Source organism: Erinaceus europaeus, chromosome 17 (genome assembly GCF_950295315.1).
Source record: "Erinaceus europaeus chromosome 17, mEriEur2.1, whole genome shotgun sequence".
Classification (NCBI taxonomy): domain Eukaryota; kingdom Metazoa; phylum Chordata; class Mammalia; order Eulipotyphla; family Erinaceidae; genus Erinaceus; species Erinaceus europaeus.
The window spans coordinates 3,993,806-4,013,791 of record NC_080178.1 but is presented as its reverse complement, the minus strand read 5'-3'; the positions used below and the strand labels follow the sequence as shown (position 1 = coordinate 4,013,791).

The 19,986-nt window shown below is 62.7% G+C and overlaps 1 protein-coding gene across 2 annotated transcripts; it reads left to right on the top strand.

Moving 5' to 3' along the window:
• Window positions 1-1,086: 1,086 nt before the first annotated feature.
• Window positions 1,087-19,934, top strand: DPF2 (double PHD fingers 2). 2 transcript variants are annotated; one of them, XM_060176087.1, is made up of 12 exons: window positions 1,087-1,244; window positions 10,501-10,661; window positions 10,756-10,863; window positions 11,844-12,007; window positions 14,135-14,227; window positions 14,333-14,411; window positions 14,754-14,795; window positions 15,721-15,858; window positions 15,945-16,073; window positions 16,199-16,311; window positions 16,656-16,737; window positions 18,747-19,934. In XM_060176087.1, exons 1-12 carry the CDS (start codon window positions 1,213-1,215, stop codon window positions 18,821-18,823), a joined length of 1,218 nt encoding a protein of 405 aa, XP_060032070.1. In that variant the 5' UTR covers window positions 1,087-1,212; the 3' UTR covers window positions 18,824-19,934. The 2 variants fall into 2 exon arrangements, with proteins under 2 accessions (XP_060032070.1, XP_060032071.1); XM_060176088.1 differs by lacking the exon at window positions 14,754-14,795 and having other exon boundaries at window positions 1,088-1,244.
• Window positions 19,935-19,986: the final 52 nt, after the last annotated feature.

The following is a 19,986-nucleotide window of genomic DNA, read 5'->3' as shown; positions in this document are numbered from 1 at the left end:
GAAGCGACTCTCCTGCAGGTGGGGAACCGGGGGCTGGAACCGGCATCCTTACTCTGGTCCTTGTGCTTGGCGCCACCTGCGCTTAACCCGCTGCGCTACCACCTGACTCCCTGGGTATTTATTTTATTTTGAGAGAGATGAAGAAAGAGAGAGAGAAACACCAGAGCACTACCCAGCTCTAGTTTACGGTGGTGCAGGGGATTGAACCTGGTACTTAGGAGCCTCAGGCATAAGAGTGTCTTTATCGGGCCTGGGCGTAGCGCAGCGGGTTAAGTGCTCAAGGATCCTGGTTCGAGCCCCCGGCTCCCCACCTGCAGGGGGAGTCGCTTCCCAGGCGGTGAAGCAGGTCTGCAGGTGTCTTTCTCGCCCCCTCTCTGTCTTCCCCTCCTCTGTCCATTTCTTTCTGTCCTATCTAACAACAACGACATCTAAAACAACAACAATAACTACAACAACAATAAAACAACAAGGGCAACAAAAGGGAAAATAAATATTTTTTTAAAAGAGTGTCTTTGCATAACCATTATGCTATCTACTCATATATATATATATAAATATATATATATATATATATATATATTTTTTTTTTTTTTTTTTTTTTAAGATTATGTTATAAGACAGGTAGGTAGCGAGGCCAGAGCAGCAGCTCGGATATGTCAGGCAGGGGATGGAACTAACTCGGGACTCATGTTTGCAAGTCTGGAGCACTACTGCTGTGCACGTCGGGGGCAGACAGACAAACAGACCCCAGTCTCTCGGTGCACTTATCCTGGACGACTGTTGGGTGCCGCAGAGATCTGACGGCATCCCGGGTCTATGTCCCGCAGCCCCCAGCCTAGGACCAGGCCCTTCCTGCGGCCGCCGCTGCAGAGCAGAAAGATGGGCAGCCTGGGCCTGGGGCGCGCGACCGGCCCCATCGCGCCTGCGCGTGGGCTCCCCGGCCTCCACCGCTCACTCTGGGCGCGCGCATGGTACAGCGGGCGGCGCCTGCGCAGAAGCACAAGAAAAAAAAAAAGCTGACCCCTCCCCCACCCCGTCGTTGAGTGGCGTTGGCGCCTGCGTAGAAGGTACGAGGACCCTTAGCCCCTCCCTTCCCTTGGCGAGCGGCGTCGGCGCCTGCGCAGAGGGACAAGGAAGCTGGTCCCCCGCGGCGGCGGCGCCTGCGCGCTGCGGGCTCCGGGCCTCCCGGCCTGAGGGAGAGGAGCGGGGAAGATGGCGGCCGTGGTGGAGAATGTTGTGAAGCTGTGAGTGCTCGCTTCTCCCTCTCCGAGACCGGGACGTGTGGGGAGCAGCGCGGGGGCCGGCCGGCGGGCAGGGGAGGGACGCGGCGGCGGGCGGGACGGCCGTGTCGGGATTCCGGGCGGGGAGGTCGGAGAGGTCGGAGGGGGGCTCGGGGAAACTTGTGGGGGCGCCGAGAGGGGCCTCGGGGGCTGTGGGCCCGTCGCTCACGGTTGCCGACCCGCGACACGGAGGGAGGCGACGGCTGGCTCGGCCGGGCCGCCCTGCCCCGCCCCGGAAGCCAGTGTCCCCGCCGTCCCGGGAGCAACAGGCGGGGCGGCCGCGGGGAGGCGGCGGGGGGCGGAGCGGGGGCGCCGGGCACCGGAGGGCGGAGCAGGGGCACCGGACACCGGAGGGCGGAGCGGGGGGCACCGGACACCGGAGGGCGGAGCGGGGGGCACCGGACACCGGAGGGGTGGAGCGGGGGGCACCGGACACCGGAGGGGCGGAGCGGGGGGCACCGGACACCGGAGGGGCGGAGCGGGGGGCACCGGACACCGGAGGGCGGAGCGGGGGGCACCGGACACCGGAGGGGCGGAGCAGGGGGAACCGGGCACCGGACACCGGAGGGGCGGAGCGGGGGCACCGGAGGGGCGGAGCGGGGGCACCGGACACCGGAGGGCGGAGCGGGGGCACCGGACACCGGAGGGGCGGAGCAGGGGGAACCGGGCACCGGACACCGGAGGGGCGGAGCGGGGGGCACCGGAGGGGCGGAGCGGGGGCACCGGACACCGGAGGGCGGAGCGGGGGCACCAGGCACCGGAGGGGCGGAGCGGGGGCACCGGACACCGGAGGGCGGAGCGGGGGCACCGGACACCGGAGGGCGGAGCGGGGGCACCGGACACCGGAGGGCGGAGCGGGGGCACCGGGCACCGGAGGGGCGGAGCGGGGGCACCGGGCACCGGAGGGCGGAGCGGGGGCACCGGACACCGGAGGGGCGGAGCGGGGGCCGCCGGACACCGGAGGGCGGAGCGGGGGCACCAGACACCGGAGGGCGGAGCGGGGGGCACCAGACACCGGAGGGCGGAGCGGGGGGCACCGGACACCGGAGGGGCGGAGCAGGGGGAACCGGGCACCGGACACCGGAGGGGCGGAGCGGGGGGCACCGGAGGGGCGGAGCGGGGGCACCGGACACCGGAGGGCGGAGCGGGGGCACCGGACACCGGAGGGGCGGAGCAGGGGGAACCGGGCACCGGACACCGGAGGGGCGGAGCGGGGGGCACCGGAGGGGCGGAGCGGGGGCACCGGACACCGGAGGGCGGAGCGGGGGCACCAGGCACCGGAGGGGCGGAGCGGGGGCACCGGACACCGGAGGGCGGAGCGGGGGGCACGTAACACCGGAGGGGCGGAGCGGGGGCCGCCGGACACCGGAGGGGCGGAGCGGGGGGCACCGGACACCGGAGGGCGGAGCAGGGGCGCCGGGCACCCAGACTGGCCGGGTTTGCTGGGGGAGCAGGCGGCAGGGGAGCCAAGCCTTCCCCAGGGGACCGGCGATTCATAGGGCGGCTGCAGACCGACCCCTGGGTCTCCGCCCCCCCAGGGTCCCGAGTGAGCAGACCCCCCCCCCCAAATCCGGGGCGTGCAGGGCTGGCAGCCCCTCGCGCATCGGGGTCTAGGACCGCCTGGCAAGGTTATAAGGTTCAGGGACTCTTCCGGGGACCCGGAGCTTCCCTGTGTTTGTAGTGGGCTGCACCCCCCCAGTGGCCCCCAGCCTGGAGCCTGTCTGTGTTTACAGAATCCCCCCCAGTGGCCCCCAGCCTGGAGCCTGTGTTTGCAGAATCCCCCCAGTGGCCCCCAGCCTGGAGTCTGTGTTTGCAGAATCCCCCCCAGTGGCCCCCAGCCTGGAGTCTGTGTTTGCAGAATCCCCCCCAGTGGCCCCCAGCCTGGAGCCTGTGTTTGCAGAATCCCCCCCAGTGGCCCCCCAGCCTGGAGCCTGTGTTTGCAGAATCCCCCCCAGTGGCCCCCAGCCTGGAGCCTGTTTGCAGAATCCCCCCAGTTCCCCCAGCCTGGAGTCTGTGTTGCAGAATCCCCCCAGTGGCCCCCAGCCTGGAGCCTGTTTGCAGAATCCCCCAGTGGCCCCCAGCCTGGAGCCTGTGTTTGCAGAATCCCCCCAGTGGCCCCCAGCCTGGAGTCTGTGTTTGCAGAATCCCCCCAGTGGCCCCCAGCCTGGAGCCTGTGTTTGCAGAATCCCCCCAGTGGCCCCCAGCCTGGAGCCTGTGTTGCAGAATCCCCCCAGTGGCCCCCAGCCTGGAGTCTGTGTTTGCAGAATCCCCCCAGTGGCCCCCAGCCTGGAGCCTGTGTTTGCAGAATCCCCCCCAGTGGCCCCCAGCCTGGAGCCTGTGTTTGCAGAATCCCCCCCAGTGGCCCCCAGCCTGGAGCCTGTTTGCAGAATCCCCCCAGTTCCCCCAGCCTGGAGTCTGTGTTGCAGAATCCCCCCAGTGGCCCCCAGCCTGGAGCCTGTTTGCAGAATCCCCCAGTGGCCCCCAGCCTGGAGCCTGTGTTTGCAGAATCCCCCCAGTGGCCCCCAGCCTGGAGCCTGTGTTGCAGAATCCCCCCAGTGGCCCCCAGCCTGGAGTCTGTGTTTGCAGAATCCCCCCAGTGGCCCCCAGCCTGGAGCCTGTGTTTGCAGAATCCCCCCAGTGCCCCCAGCCTGGAGTCTGTGTTTGTAGAATCCCCCAGTGGCCCCCAGCCTGGAGCCTGTGTTTGCAGAATCCCCCCAGTGGCCCCCAGCCTGGAGTCTGTGTTTGCAGAATCCCCCCCAGTGGCCCCCAGCCTGGAGCCTGTGTTTGCAGAATCCCCCCCAGTGGCCCCCAGCCTGGAGCCTGTTTGCAGAATCCCCCCAGTTCCCCCAGCCTGGAGTCTGTGTTGCAGAATCCCCCCAGTGGCCCCCAGCCTGGAGCCTGTGTTTGCAGAATCCCCCCAGTGCCCCCAGCCTGGAGTCTGTGTTGCAGAATCCCCCCAGTGGCCCCCAGCCTGGAGCCTGTGTTTGTAGAATCCCCCAGTGGCCCCCAGCCTGGAGTCTGTGTTTGCAGAATCCCCCCAGTGCCCCCAGCCTGGAGCCTGTGTTTGCAGAATCCCCCCAGTGGCCCCCAGCCTGGAGCCTGTGTTTGCAGAATCTCCCCAGTGGCCCCCAGCCTGGAGCCTGTGTTTGCAGAATCCCCCCAGTGGCCCCCAGCCTGGAGCCTGTGTTGCAGAATCCCCCCAGTGGCCCCCAGCCTGGAGTCTGTGTTTGCAGAATCCCCCCAGTGGCCCCCAGCCTGGAGCCTGTGTTTGCAGAATCCCCCCAGTGCCCCCAGCCTGGAGTCTGTGTTTGTAGAATCCCCCAGTGCCCCCAGCCTGGAGCCTGTGTTGCAGAATCCCCCCAGTGGCCCCCAGCCTGGAGCCTGTGTTTGCAGAATCCCCCCAGTGGCCCCCAGCCTGGAGCCTGTGTTGCAGAATCCCCCCAGTGGCCCCCAGCCTGGAGTCTGTGTTTGCAGAATCCCCCCAGTGGCCCCCAGCCTGGAGCCTGTGTTTGCAGAATCCCCCCAGTGCCCCCAGCCTGGAGTCTGTGTTTGTAGAATCCCCCAGTGGCCCCCAGCCTGGAGCCTGTGTTTGCAGAATCCCCCCAGTGGCCCCCAGCCTGGAGTCTGTGTTTGCAGAATCCCCCCCAGTGGCCCCCAGCCTGGAGCCTGTGTTTGCAGAATCCCCCCCAGTGGCCCCCAGCCTGGAGCCTGTTTGCAGAATCCCCCCAGTTCCCCCAGCCTGGAGTCTGTGTTGCAGAATCCCCCCAGTGGCCCCCAGCCTGGAGCCTGTGTTTGCAGAATCCCCCCAGTGGCCCCCAGCCTGGAGCCTGTGTTTGCAGAATCCCCCCAGTGGCCCCCAGCCTGGAGTCTGTGTTTGCAGAATCCCCCCAGTGGCCCCCAGCCTGGAGCCTGTGTTTGCAGAATCCCCCCAGTGGCCCCCAGCCTGGAGCCTGTGTTGCAGAATCCCCCCAGTGGCCCCCAGCCTGGAGCCTGTGTTTGCAGAATCCCCCCAGTGGCCCCCAGCCTGGAGCCTGTGTTGCAGAATCCCCCCAGTGCCCCCAGCCTGGAGCCTGTGTTTGCAGAATCCCCCCCAGTGGCCCCCAGCCTGGAGCCTGTGTTTGCAGAATCCCCCCAGTGGCCCCCAGCCTGGAGCCTGTGTTGCAGAATCCCCCCAGTGGCCCCCAGCCTGGAGCCTGTGTTTGTAGAATCCCCCAGTGGCCCCCAGCCTGGAGTCTGTGTTTGCAGAATCCCCCCCAGTGGCCCCCAGCCTGGAGTCTGTGTTGCAGAATCCCCCCCAGTGGCCCCCAGCCTGGAGTCTGTGTTTGCAGAATCCCCCCAGTGCCCCCAGCCTGGAGTCTGTGTTTGCAGAATCCCCCCAGTGGCCCCCAGCCTGGAGCCTGTGTTGCAGAATCCCCCCAGTGGCCCCCAGCCTGGAGTCTGTGTTTGCAGAATCCCCCCAGTGACCCCCAGCCTGGAGTCTGTGTTTGCAGAATCCCCCCAGTGGCCCCCAGCCTGGAGCCTGTGTTTGCAGAATCCCCCCAGTGCCCCCAGCCTGGAGTCTGTGTTTGCAGAATCCTCCCAGTGGCCCCCAGCCTGGAGCCTGTGTTTGCAGAATCCCCCCCAGTGGCCCCCAGCCTGGAGTCTGTGTTTGCAGAATCCCCCCAGTGGCCCCCAGCCTGGAGTCTGTGTTTGCAGAATCCCCCCAGTGGCCCCCAGCCTGGAGTCTGTGTTTGCAGAATCCTCCCAGTGGCCCCCAGCCTGGAGCCTGTGTTTGCAGAATCCCCCCAGTGCCCCCAGCCTGGAGTCTGTGTTTGCAGAATCCTCCCAGTGGCCCCCAGCCTGGAGCCTGTGTTTGCAGAATCCCCCCAGTGCCCCCAGCCTGGAGTCTGTGTTTGTAGAATCCCCCAGTGGCCCCCAGCCTGGAGCCTGTGTTGCAGAATTCCCCCAGTGGCCCCCAGCCTGGAGCCTGTGTTTGCAGAATCCCCCCAGTGGCCCCCAGCCTGGAGTCTGTGTTTGCAGAATCCCCCCAGTGCCCCCAGCCTGGAGTCTGTGTTTGTAGAATCCCCCAGTGGCCCCCAGCCTGGAGCCTGTGTTGCAGAATCCCCCCAGTGGCCCCCAGCCTGGAGTCTGTGTTTGCAGAATCCCCCCAGTGGCCCCCAGCCTGGAGCCTGTGTTTGCAGAATCCCCCCAGTGGCCCCCAGCCTGGAGCCTGTGTTTGCAGAATCTCCCCAGTGGCCCCCAGCCTGGAGCCTGTGTTTGCAGAATCCCCCCCAGTGGCCCCCAGCCTGGAGCCTGTGTTTGCAGAATCCCCCCAGTGGCCCCCAGCCTGGAGCCTGTGTTGCAGAATCCCCCCAGTGGCCCCCAGCCTGGAGCCTGTGTTTGCAGAATCCCCCCAGTGGCCCCCAGCCTGGAGCCTGTGTTGCAGAATCCCCCCAGTGCCCCCAGCCTGGAGTCTGTGTTTGCAGAATCCCCCCAGTGGCCCCCAGCCTGGAGCCTGTGTTTGTAGAATCCCCCAGTGGCCCCCAGCCTGGAGTCTGTGTTTGCAGAATCCCCCCCAGTGGCCCCCAGCCTGGAGTCTGTGTTGCAGAATCCCCCCCAGTGGCCCCCAGCCTGGAGCCTGTGTTTGCAGAATCCCCCCAGTGCCCCCAGCCTGGAGTCTGTGTTTGCAGAATCCCCCCAGTGGCCCCCAGCCTGGAGCCTGTGTTGCAGAATCCCCCCAGTGGCCCCCAGCCTGGAGCCTGTGTTTGCAGAATCCCCCCAGTGACCCCCAGCCTGGAGTCTGTGTTTGCAGAATCCCCCCAGTGGCCCCCAGCCTGGAGCCTGTGTTTGCAGAATCCCCCCAGTGCCCCCAGCCTGGAGTCTGTGTTTGCAGAATCCTCCCAGTGGCCCCCAGCCTGGAGCCTGTGTTTGCAGAATCCCCCCCAGTGGCCCCCAGCCTGGAGTCTGTGTTTGCAGAATCCCCCCAGTGGCCCCCAGCCTGGAGTCTGTGTTTGCAGAATCCCCCCAGTGGCCCCCAGCCTGGAGTCTGTGTTTGCAGAATCCCCCCAGTGCCCCCAGCCTGGAGCCTGTGTTTGCAGAATCCCCCCAGTGCCCCCAGCCTGGAGCCTGTGTTGCAGAATCCCCCCCAGTGCCCCCAGCCTGGAGTCTGTGTTTGCAGAATCCCCCCAGTGGCCCCCAGCCTGGAGCCTGTGTTTGCAGAATCCCCCCAGTGCCCCCAGCCTGGAGCCTGTGTTTGCAGAATCCCCCCAGTGCCCCCAGCCTGGAGCCTGTGTTTGCAGAATCCCCCCAGTGCCCCCAGCCTGGAGTCTGTGTTGCAGAATCCCCCCAGTGGCCCCCAGCCTGGAGCCTGTGTTTTGCAGAATCCCCCCCAGTGGCTCCCAGCCTGGAGCCTGTGTTTGCAGAATCCCCCCAGTGGCCCCCAGCCTGGACCTGCCTCCCCACCTCCATTAGGCTAAGTGCTTCTCCATCCCCTCTGGCGGTTTTCCGCCCATTCCCGTCCCCTTTCTTCAGCCTCCCCCCCATTATCTTTCCCTCTGAGCTGCCCTCCCCAGTCTCAGGCCAACATTTCCCTCGATCAGCCAGTGAGGTGCTTGATGCCTGTCCAGGGGTGACCCTCCCGACCCCCATGCCAGCTCTTTGTTCCCGGCCTTTCTCTTTGTTGGCGGCCCCCACAGCCCCACGCAAGTTTTCCTGCTTTTTGAAAGCAAATCAGACCTTGTGCCTGGGGAAGCCGAGCAGACTGGCCCAGGTCTGGAGACCTTCAGGAGGGAAGGCTTTGCTTTAGGGCTGTGCCCGCGCCCACTGGATGGAGCCGGACTCCCGCCAGTCACGTGACACACGGCTGCCAGGTGTTGAGCTCTGGGCCCTATCCACTGTGCCGCCCTCCTGGCCCCGCCGGACTTCTTGCTTGTGGGGAAAGGACTGTGAGAGTGGAGGCCCCTGGTTCCTGGAGCGCCAAGGAGAAGCCGGCTCCAGCTGCCGCCCGACGTCCCGAGAACCTTCCTGTGGGGGGGGGCTTCCTTCTCCCTCTGCCGTCCTCGCCCGGGAAGTGACCCTTTCCTGGTGCTTCTCCCGGCTGTGGCGCCTCGTCTGTCTCTCTTCTGGCGGCCGAGGCCACTTCTTGACTTGAGAGCCAGCGGGTTCCTGTTTGTGAATCCCTGCTCCTCCCTGCTCCTCCGCATATGTCGGGATCCCAGTGGCACCCAGCTGGCCTTGAAACCTGCTGAGTTGGGTACCAGGAGCTGGATAGCCCACTCGGGAGTCGTGGCAGTGGGTGCTTTGACTTGCTATTTTTCAGTGCGGTGCCAAGGAATTCAGCGGGGCGGCCCTTCCCGCCCCACTTTTATTCTTTTTTTTTTTTTACTGTTGTTGTAGTTATTATAGTTGTTGTTGGGTAGGATAGAGAGAAATGGAGAGAGGAGGGGAAGACAGAGAGGGAGGGAAAGACAGACACCTGCAGACCTGCTTCACCGCCTGTGAAGTGACTCCCCTGCAGGTGGGGAGCCGGGGGCTCGAACCGGGATCCTTACACCGGTCTTTGTGCTTTGCACCACCTGTGCTTAACCCGCTGCGCTACCGCCCCACTCCCTTATGCTTTATCTTTGAGAGAGAGGAAAGCAGATAGGACAAGAGAAGAGACGTCAAACCGCGGGGTTCCCTTAGTGTCGGGGCTGTGGCAGACACTGGCCCCCAATGCTGCAAGGTGGCAAGGCTGTGTCTTCCCTCCAGCTGCTCTCCTACCCCCTCAGCCCCTCCCTGAGCCTGCCCTGCCCGGACCCCTTCCGTGGGAGTCCGCGTCAGGATCCATTTCCATCAGCAGAAACCAAGGCCCAGCACCCTGGCCGCCACACCGTCCCCTCACTGTCCCCTCCACGTGTGTCTGACTCCCGGCAGAACTTGATGCCCGGGGCCCTGCTCTGGCCGGCTGGGTGCCGGGTCCACGCGGGCTTTCTCTCTGGATGTCTCACCCCTAAGGGGCCGGGAGGCTGGGGAGAAAGGGCTTCTCTCTCACCTGACCTGACACCGACACATGGGGGCAGAATCGCGGCCCTTAGAAGGCCCCAAGGAGAACAGACAGGTTCTGTGCGTGTGCGCAGTCAGATACCCCCGCAAGTGTACGGTTCTCCACCCTTCGAAGCTCTTCTCTTGCAGGTTTGCCCTAGGTTCAGATTTCAGGTGGGGCTGGAGCCCCAGGAGGCTGGCCCTCCCTCTCTCCCTCTTTCTCTCTCTACTCCTTCTCCTTCTCCCTCTCCCTCTCCCTCTCCCTCGTGTCCTTTGGTGGCAGGCGAGCCTGCGGCCGGGCTCAGAGCAGCCGTGTCAGGTCAGGGCATCGGCCGAAGAAGCTCCCGCTGCCTGGTGTTTTCTGGTGGCCGTAGGATATTACAGGTGGCTGACTAGACGCCGGGAGTCGGCACAGAGGAGAAGTGCCCGGGGACACCTCCCCGCCCGCAGCCCCGGTTATCCCCTACACTGTTAGCGTCAGCGCTCAGCTAACTGCCCGTTACGGGACTCAGCGGAGCTGCTGTGTAGGTGTAGCCGTGCTGCGTGCGCTGGCTGTGCCGCCCAAAGTACTTCCAGGCTCGGTTAAGAAGGGCTGACTGACCTCTGCTTCTCGGAGTCACCAAGGCTTAAGGTGGTGCTGGGGATTGAACCCAAGATTTTACTTTTTTATTGTATTCTCTATTTATTGGGTAGAGTCAGCCAGAAATCGAGAAGGAAGGGGGAGATAGAGAGGGAGAAAGACAGAGAGACACCTGCAGCCCTGCTCCACCACTTGCAGAGCTTTCCCCCTGCAGATGGGGACCAGGGGCTCGAACCCGGGTCCTTGCGCACCGTAATGTGTGCACTTAGCCAGGTGTGCCGCCACCCGGCCCCTTGAGCCTCTGATTGAGAGCCAGACAGTGAGAGACTTGAGGAGCCACTGCGTTGCCTCCCCGGTCACTTGGCCGCCTTTGTAGTCCATGTAACGAGAGAGAAGCCAGCGTCACCCTGGCCCGTGTGTGGCAGAGCCACAGCTCAGCCAGCCGAGCTCCCCGAGCTGGGGGGGGCTGGATTGGCACAGGCCAGGTGAGCCTCCCCTGCTCTCTGTTCAGGACCCGTCAGGCACGGGGAGACCCTCCCGTGAGCCGGGGAGCCTGGCTCCGGCCCCTCGTGCCTTCTGGAGCGGGCAGCACGGAGCCGCGTCCACCCTGAGCGCCCGCCCGCCCGTTTGCCATTGCAGCCTCGGGGAGCAGTACTACAAGGACGCCATGGAGCAGTGCCACAACTACAACGCCCGCCTGTGTGCCGAGCGCAGCGTGCGCCTGCCCTTCCTGGACTCGCAGACCGGGGTGGCCCAGAGCAACTGTTACATCTGGATGGAAAAACGGCACCGCGGTCCAGGTGAGCCCCCGCCTGCCCACCCGCCCGCCCCGCAGCTGGGCTGCTGCTCTGGCCTGACCCTGGCCCCTCACTCACCCGGCTCTTCCTTTCACAGGCTTGGCTTCTGGGCAGCTCTACTCCTACCCTGCCCGGCGCTGGCGGAAGAAGCGGCGGGCCCACCCCCCCGAAGACCCGAGGCTTTCGTTCCCCTCGATTAAGCCAGGTGAGGCACACGCCCCAGGTGCGGCCAGAGGCCTGGGGGTGCTACGGTCCCCCGTCTCCAGGTCAAGGTACTAGAGGGAGTAGGTGGTTCTGTTGTGTACTGATGTCCGGCTAGAGAGGCGATGGCAAGGGTGTCTCCAGAAGGTGGAGGCCAGGCCCTGGGAGATAGGGCAGTGGGCAGAGTAAAGGGCTTAGCCGCGTGAGGGCCTGGGTTGGACTCCCACTACCACGTGGGAGCACTGTGCACAGCACCAGTGAACTCCACGGGTGGTGTCCCTCTCTCCCTTTTGCTTGGTCCCCCTCCCCACGTACACACAGTCGCCTGTGAAGCGACTCCCCTGCAGGTGGGGAGCCGAGGGCTTGAACCGGGATCCTTATACCTGTCCTTGCACTTTGCACCAGGTGCACTTAATCCGCTGAGCTACCGCCCGACTCCCAGTAATTTTTTTTATATATTTATTTAATTTATTTATTCCCTTTTGTTGCCGTTGTTGTTTTATTGTTGTAGTTATTATTGTTGTTGTCGTTGTTGGAGAGAAATGGAGAGAGGAGGGGAAGACAGAGAGGAGGAGAGAAAGATAGACACCTGCAGACCTGCTTCACCGCCTGTGAAGCGACTCCCCTGCAGGTGGGGAGCCGGGGTTCGAACCGGGATCCTTATGCCGGTCCTTGTGCTTTGCGCCACCTGCGCTTAACCCGCTGCGCTACCGCCTGACTCCCCCAGTAATTTTTTTTTTATATTTATTTATTTTCCCTTTTGTCACCCTTGTTTTTATTGTTACTGTAGTTATTGTTATTGATGTCATCGTTGTTGGGTAGGACAGAGAGAAATGGAGAGAGGAGGGACAGACGGGGAGAGAAAGACAGACACCTGCAGACCTGCTTCACCGCCTGTGAAGACCCCAGAGTGACTCCAGGGCACCCCATGTGTGAGGCCAGGGTCCGTCCCCACCCTCTGAGTCTCGCCGCCTGGCTCCGCAGACACCGACCAGACCCTGAAGAAGGAGGGACTCATCTCTCAGGACGGCAGTAGCTTGGAGGCCCTGCTGCGCACAGACCCCCTGGAGAAGCGAGGTGCCCCTGACCCCCGAGTTGATGACGACAGCCTGGGCGAGTTTCCTGTGACCAACAGCCGAGCACGGAAGGTACTGGGTTAGGCCTGTGGCTGGGGGCTGGGGGAAGCCAGGCCCCACGCCGGCGCCCTCCCGAGCGCCGCCCTCTCTGGACACTCCTTTCCCACCAAAGGGTTCCTGTGCCTAGCGCGCCGTGGACGGGAGGAAACTTGATCCCTGCCAACAGGAAGCCAAAACCTTCCAGAAAATAAGAGCAAACCTAGGCCAGGCCAAGTGCTTTCCCGTGACTCGTTTATCTTTCATCCCGGCACTGGAGGCGGGCGCTAGGGACTGTGGGCTCCGTTCACGTGCAGGAGGGCGGGGGCCGGGCCCTGCTGGCAAACACCCAGGTACCCCCAGGACCACGCAAGCGAGCAGCAGCGTCTGAGTGAGGCAGTAGAAGGGAACCGCCCGCAACAGACCAGTGGACGTGGCGTTATGAGAACTGGGCGTTCGAGTGGGGCACTTGGAGGTGGTGGGAAGGGCGTTGCAGACGAGGGGCAGGGAGAGAGAAGGGCAGAACACACCGGAAGCCCTAAGTGCTGGAGAGAGAGGGGGTGGGCGCGGGGGCTTGAGGCAGCTGTTCCCCCTCCCTCAGTGGCGCAGTGGGAGACCTCTCCTTGGCGCGGGCCGTGCCTCTCACCAGCATACGAGTGAGAGTGCTGGGCATTGAACCAGGGACCCGGTGCCCGAGTCTAACGCATTATCCACTGCGCCACCTCGCAGGCTGACGGGAAAGATGCATGGGCCTGGGGAGTGGTGTGGCTAGTAAAGTGCTGGACTTGGAAGGACGAGGTCTGAGTTTGATCCCTGCCATCCCATGTACCAGAGTGCTGCTCTGGTGCTCCGTCCCTTCCCTTCCCCCCATCCTGTTTTAGCAAGTCTTTTTTTTTTTTTTTTTGCCTCCAGGGTTATTGCTGGGCTCGGTGCCTGCACCATGAATCCACCGCTCCTGGAGGCCATTTTTCCCCCTTTTGTTGCCCTTGTTGCTTTAGCCTTGTTGTGGTTATTATTGTTATTACTGATGTTCGTTGTTGGATAGGACAGAGAGAAATGGAGAGAGGAGGGGAAGACAGAGAGGGGGAGAGAAAGACAGACACCTGCAGACCTGCTTCACCGCCTGGGAAGCGACTCCCCTGCAGGTGGGGAGCCGGGGGCTCGAACCGGGATCCTTATGCCGGTCCTTGCGCTTTGCGCCATGTGAGCTTAACCCGCTGCGCCACTGCCCAACCCCCAGTAATTTTTTTTTTTTTGGTACTTAACTTATTTTCCCTTTTGTTGCCCTTTTTTATTGTTATTGTAGCTACTATTGTTACTGATGTCGTCGTTGTTAGGACAGAGTAATGGAGAGAGGAAGGGAAGACGGGGAGAGAAAGACAGACACCTGCAGACCTGCTTCACCTCCATAAGCAACCCCCCTGCAGGTGGGGAACTGGGGACTCGAACCAGGATCCTTATGCCAGTCCTTGCACTTTGCAGTATTTTTTTTTTTGCCTCCAGGCTGGGGCTCAATGCCTGCACTATGAATCTACTGCTCCTGGAGGCCATTTTTTCCCTTTTGTTGCCTTTGTTTATTGTTGTTGTTATTGCCGTTGTTGTTGAATAGAACAGAGAGAAATCAAAAGAGGAAGGGAACAGAGAGAAAGAGAGAGAGAAAGGCACCTGCAGACCTGCTTCACCGCCTGTGAAGCGACCCTCCTGCAGGTGGAGAGCCGGGGGCTCAAACTGGGATCCCTACACTGGTGTTTGTGCTTTGTGCCATGTGCACTTATCCCGCTGCGCTACCGCCTGACCCACAGTAAAATCTTTTTATACGGGGAGTCAGGCAGTAGCGCACGTGGGTTAAGCGCACGTGGCACAAAGCTCAAGGACCGGTGTAAGTACCCGGCTCCCCGCCTGCAGGCGGTGAAGCAGGTCTGCAGGTGTCTGTCTTTCTCTTACCCTCTCTGTCTTTCCCTCCTCTCTCCATTTCTCTCTGTCCTATCTAACAATGATGACATCAGTAACAACAATACAACAACAAGGGCAACAAAAGGGAATAAATAGATAAGTATTAAAAAAAAAGGAAGGTGGAAGAGTGAGGGGTGGGCAGGCAGGCCCTGGGCAGCCTTCCGTGTTGTGGGCGTGACTTCTACCCGTCCTGTCCTTCTGTCCGCTCAGCGGATCCTAGAGCCAGATGACTTCCTGGATGACCTTGATGACGAGGACTATGAGGAGGACACCCCAAAGCGCCGGGGCAAGGGCAAGTCCAAGGTGAGGGCCGGCATGGGTCCTGCGGCCTCCCTGCTGGTTGCTGCCGCCACCGGGGTCCTGGGACGCAGCACTGGTGGTGAGAGTGCCCGCTGCTCTTGTTGGCAGGGCAAAGGTGTGGGCAGCGCCCGTAAGAAGCTGGACGCGGCCATCCTGGAGGACCGGGACAAGCCCTACGCCTGTGACAGTGAGTGGCTCCCGCGGGTGGGCGCTCCTGCTGGGCCCCGCTCCCGCTCAGGCCACGGGAGGGAGGGCTGTGTGCCCGGTGCGGGCCCCGCTGGCCGGCTCCCTCGGGAAGGAAGGACTCGGGCCGGTGGCTGCTGCCCCCCGGTCCCCAGCCTGGGCCCCGGAGTCCAGCCGGAGGCTCCACTGTTCTCCCCCTCCTCTGCCTCGCCCCACTTCTGTCCTCCCCTCTGGAGCACCGTGGCGTCGGGGGCTGCTCCCTCTTCCGCTCCGCTTTCCTGCCGCTGCGCTCCTGTCTCCAGTGTACCAAAGCCTCCTTCTCACGACTTTTCTTTCTGTCTTTCAGATAGTTTCAAACAAAAGCATACCTCGAAAGCGCCCCAGAGAGGTAGCTCTCCCAACTTTTCAGACTTGTGGTTTCCTCTCCCTCTCCTGCTCCTCCCTGGCTCCTCCCGCCTCGCTTGTCTCCCGCCGTCTCCGCTAGAGTTCTGGGCTCGGGCTCGGGCTGGCCTGGGGCGCGATGGACCGCTGCTGCTGTCCTCACGGCCCAGCCCCGGGAGCCGCCTCTCCCCCACTGCTTGTGTCCCGGGCGCGCGTGCTCCTGGCCCACTTGCATCCTGCATGGGGTGGCTCCAGGCATTACGGATGGAGCCCTCTGCTCCCCCGTGACGGACCCCGGTGGGCGGCCAGTGCCCCCAGCACCCCTCCCATCCTCTCCCCGCCTTTCCCGCTCCCCCCCACCCCCCGGCTCTCCTTGGTGGGTGTCACTGCTCAAGATTACAAGATGCTTCGTGGGGACCTGCTTTTTATGCTGGTTGGTGGGGTCAGTTGTTGGTGGTCAGGGCACTGATGCTGGGAGTCTGTGGACTTTTGGGGGGCCGGATCTGCCAGCAAACTCAGTAGATCTGCCCTCTGCAGCCTCCCCATCCAGCAGAGATGGGCTGTGCTGGGTACAGGTGGCATAAGCCCCCTCAGTTGGTGGGAGGTAGAAACGGCTGGAACCTCCCCCTCACCTCGCTGCTGCCGCTTCGTCACTATGTTGCAAAGACGAGTCCCCTTCCTCCCCGGCCTGGAGCTGTCTTCACATTTCCCAGAAGTGGTTACAGGGTGCAGGCTCTGTCCCCCAGCCAGCTGATGTGGGCGAGGAGAGGTGGCCTGGGTGGGGGGCCAGTGGGTGGGACCACCATGGAAGCTAGAGATAGGGGAGGTGACCGTCACTATAGGCCTATCCCAGGACGGAGCTTTGGGGTCAGGGTGGCTGAGGAAATGTCCCTCCTGGATCCTCATTTCTTTGCCATATTCTCCCCCCTCAGTTTGTGGCAAACGTTACAAGAACCGGCCAGGCCTCAGTTACCACTACGCCCACTCCCACTTGGCCGAGGAGGAGGGTGAGGACAAGGAGGACTCCCAGCCCCCCACCCCGGTCTCCCAGCGGCCCGAGGAGCCGAAATGTAAGCGGGGCACTGGGGCGGGGGGTGGGGAGCTGACGGGGTCTGCTGTCAGCGCCTGGGGCTTCCTCAGAGTGCTCTCCCCATAGCCAAGAAGGGTCCCGATGGGTTGGCCCTGCCCAACAACTACTGCGACTTCTGCCTGGGGGACTCGAAGATCAACAAGAAGACAGGGCAGCCTGAGGAGCTGGTGTCCTGCTCCGACTGCGGCCGCTCAGGTACCCCGTGCCCTGCCCTGCCCTGCCCTGCCCTGCTCTGCCGCAGGCATCCCGTGGCCCTCGGTCGGCCGCCTCGCCTCGCCGTCCCTCCTGGCAGCTGGCCCACCCGCCCTTCCCGCACACAGGGCACCCGTCCTGCCTCCAGTTCACCCCGGTGATGATGGCGGCCGTGAAGACCTACCGCTGGCAGTGCATCGAGTGCAAGTGCTGCAACATCTGCGGCACCTCCGAGAATGACGTGCGTGCGCCTGCGGCCGGGGCCCCGGAGACGGAGTCGGGGTCGCTGGGGCGGCGGGCGGGCTGGGGGGTGTCGTCCTCAGCAGAGATGCCCACGTCTGTCCTTCCGTTTACGTACTGAGCTGAGAGAGCCCGAGCCGCTCTGGTATGTGCAGGGTCAGCGATGGAGCTCACGCCACTGAGTGTGACGCTGTGGCCACCGTGCCACCTTCCGGCCCGTTCCCCGTCTGTTCCCACCTGCCCTTTCCAGAAGTGGCCGTGGCATCCAGACGCCCTCCCTGCCAGTCCCCAGAGGCCTGGCGGAGCCCCTCAGTCATTCGCCCCCCTCGCCCGTCTCGCCCCCAGGACCAGCTGCTTTTCTGCGACGACTGCGACCGTGGCTACCACATGTACTGCCTGACCCCGTCCATGTCAGAGCCTCCCGAGGGTGAGTGGCCAGGCCTCCCACTCGCAACACGCCCTCTCGGTAGCCCACGGGTGGGTGCCGCGAAGTCTTGGATTAGGGTGCTGCCCACCCGGGGCACAGGCTGAGCCCTCGGCCCCAACTCTCAACCCGACCGGCGTCAGCGTTCATCCCTGCCCTCGCGGGAGCCCCTCAACAACACTAGGGTGCCTCCGAGACAGGGTCCACATCAGGTGGGACCCGGCCCACTATCCCAAGGTGATGGCTGTCACCCATGGAGGGCGACCTATTTAGTCTCGGGCCTCACATTGGGGGTGTGCGTAGTGTGTTCCTGGTTTTTTGTTTTTTTAATATTTACTTTATTCCCTTTTGTTGCCCTTGTTTTATTGTTGTTGTTGTTGATGATGTCGTCATTGTTGGGCAGGACAGAGAGAAATAGAGAGAGGAGGGGAAGACGGGGGGGAGAGAAAAACAGACACCTGCAGACCTGCTTCACCGCCTGTGAGGGACTCCCCTGCAGGTGGGGAGCCGGGGCTCGAACTGGGATCCTTAACGCTCGCTGGTCCTTGTGCTTTGCGCCACCTGCACTTAACCTGCTGCGATACCACCCGATTCTTTTTTTTTTTTTTCAACTATAAGACAGTAGCTTACAGGCAGAATTCTCCATGAAGGGCTTTCCTGTTGCAGTTGGATCTGGGCCACTGAGGGGCACCCCGGGAAGTCAGTTGTCAGGGGTCCAGGCTCTGAGTCAGCAAGCTCACGCCCCCTCCGGCCACAGCTGGTGTGTCACTGACACTGAGAAGAGCTTTCTGTCCTTTTTGTTTTTAAAAACTTTTTAAAAATCTTTATTTATTTATTGGATAGAAACAGCCAGAAATTGAGAGGGTAAGGCTGACAGGGAGGGAGACAGACACCTGCAGCCCTGTTTCACCACTCGTGAGGCTTCCACCTGCAGGTGGGGACCAGGGGCTTGAACCGGGTCCATGTGCACTGCAATGTGTGCGCTCAGCCAGGTGCGCCACTGATGGGCCCTCCCCCTCACTTGAAAAAAAATTGTTTTGCTAGGACATAAATTGAGAGGGAAGGAGGATAGAGTTGGAGAGACAGATACCTGCAGACCTGCTTCACTCTTTGTAAAGCCCCCCACGCCCCGCAGGTGGGGACCAGGGGCTTGAACCCGCATCCTTGCACACGTGCACCTACCTGGTGCGCCAGCGCCAAGCCCATGTTCTCAGCGTGGTGCCTTGAGGTTGAAGTCGGGCGGCCTCGTGCTGTGGCCGTTCTGCCGGCCTGTGGGGAGGCCTGCTGGTTCCTGCTCGTCCGCCTCCTTGAGTCGCTCCAAGGTTCTCAGGTCTCTGAGCAACTCACCGCCTGGTTCTGAAACCCAGAGCGATGTCTGAATGCATGTATCTGGAAGTAGGTTGGAATTGACAGCATCGAAGGCTAATTCTCTTCTTACCAATAGCCGAGAGGCGCTGGGAAATAGTTCACCCCGTAGAACACTGCATCTTACTGTGTGTAAGGTCCTGGGTTCGAGCCGCAGCTCCACATGGGAGCACCATGACGGCACTAGGGGAGCGCCGAGCGCAGTAGAGTGGTGTCGCGGGGTCTCTCACTGAATCAGAGGCATCCGAGAGTTTGGGGCCAGGAGGCCTCTGAGAGCCCCCATGTGCTCCAGACCTGGGGTGAGTCCCCGCCCGGTGAGTCTAGCTGTGATCAGTAATCGGTGAGCAAGGCGTGAGCTAGTCATTTCCCTTGTGAGAGAGCTTGCGTCCCGTTTGCTGGCTTTCCGGGAAGCTGGACCGGCTCCTGATAGGCCGCGCTGTCCCATTCGTCCCTCTTTCTTCTGACCGAGTCCCGAGCCCACTCAGCCTTGTGGCTCTCCTGTGGCCTCAAGATGACTTTCAAACCAAGAGCTCGCTCACTCGCTCGCATCGGGGGCTATGGGGAGCCCGGGGGCTGGCTGCGCCCAGATCCTCTGACTGAAGTGGGTTCGCTCTGCTGACTCGTCCTCACCGCCTGGTTCTCTGCAGGGAGCTGGAGCTGCCACTTGTGTCTGGACCTGCTGAAGGAGAAAGCGTCCATCTACCAGAACCAGAACTCCTCCTGAGGGGCCACGCCGCCCCCACCATCTAGGGCTGGTCCTCTCCTCTCTCGTTTCATGCCCGCCTTGCCCTTCTGCCTCCTCTCCCACGAGTCCAGGGACCCTCAGGGTGGTCACGCCAACCTGCTTCTGGCAGCAGCAGCCTGAGGTGACAGTTCTGGCCGCGTGGCCCCGGCCCTCAGGGAGAAGCAAGCGGCGTGGCTCCCCCCCGCTCCCATGAAGTGCATTCACTCTGCCTGCCTTGGGCCCCAGCCCTGGTGACCACAGGGTCCAGCGGTGTCCTCCGAAGGCAGGGGCAGCTCCCTTCTCTCGGCTCTGCTTCCACCCGGCTGCCAGGGTTGCAGCTTCCCTGAAGCTGGGGCCACAGTGCCAGGAGCAGCAGGGCCTGGGCCCTGGAGCCAGGGAGGAGGTGCCTGCAGGCACGTCCACATCCTGAGTGCTGCCTGGCTTGTCCCTCCTGCCCGCAGAGTGGCCTGTGGCCCTCTCCCTCTGCCAGGCTGCTGTCACCTCCAGCTCGGCCCTGTCCTGCTCACCCAAGCCCAGGGGGGGTAGAAGCTTCACCCCTCCTTCCTTCTGCTCACCCGCCTCATTCACAGGCGCCCTCTTGCAACCGAAGCATATCCCCCTCCCAACTTCCTCTTTTCTGCCCCTTCTTCTTCCCTTTGATTTTGTGGGGACAGGGGCACCACCAGGGGCCAGGGCAGCAACTTGGAGGCCACAGGGAGATGTTGGATAGATAATGTGCCTGTTTTTTAACTCTATGAAAAAGCCTACCTCCAAACCCCCTTTTTGTTCTCCTGGACCTGGGCTCTCGGCCCTGCCCTTCACTGAGTTGGAGCCTCTGCATCCTGCTCCCGCACAGGGTGGCCACGGAGACATCCCTCCCCTCCCTTGCACACTCGCTAGCAGCTGGTAAGGTCTTTCCACCCCCTTCTTCGTTTCCTGCCTGGGGACACTGACATTAAGTGGTGGGGTGGGGGGGGCGGCGTTCATTCCAGGACCCTGGAGCAGCCCTCCCCTGGGTCATGGGTGGCCCTAATTCTCTGTTGCTTTGGAGTTGGGGCGACTTCAGTTCCTGCATTCTAAACATTAGTGCAAATAAACCTTTTTACAGAGACTGATAGGTGTGCATCTCCTGACTCACTCTCCTGGTTAAGAGGGGCTGGCAG

Excerpts from the sequence above, each read along its gene's own strand:
- DPF2 (XM_060176087.1), top strand. The coding sequence starts at position 1,213 with ATGGCGGCCGTGGTGGAGAATGTTGTGAAGCT. Across the intron at positions 10,864-11,843 it reads GTTCCCCTCGATTAAGCCAG|ACACCGACCAGACCCTGAAG; the intron begins GTGAGGCACACG and ends CTGGCTCCGCAG. Across the intron at positions 14,412-14,753 it reads CAAGCCCTACGCCTGTGACA|ATAGTTTCAAACAAAAGCAT; the intron begins GTGAGTGGCTCC and ends TCTGTCTTTCAG.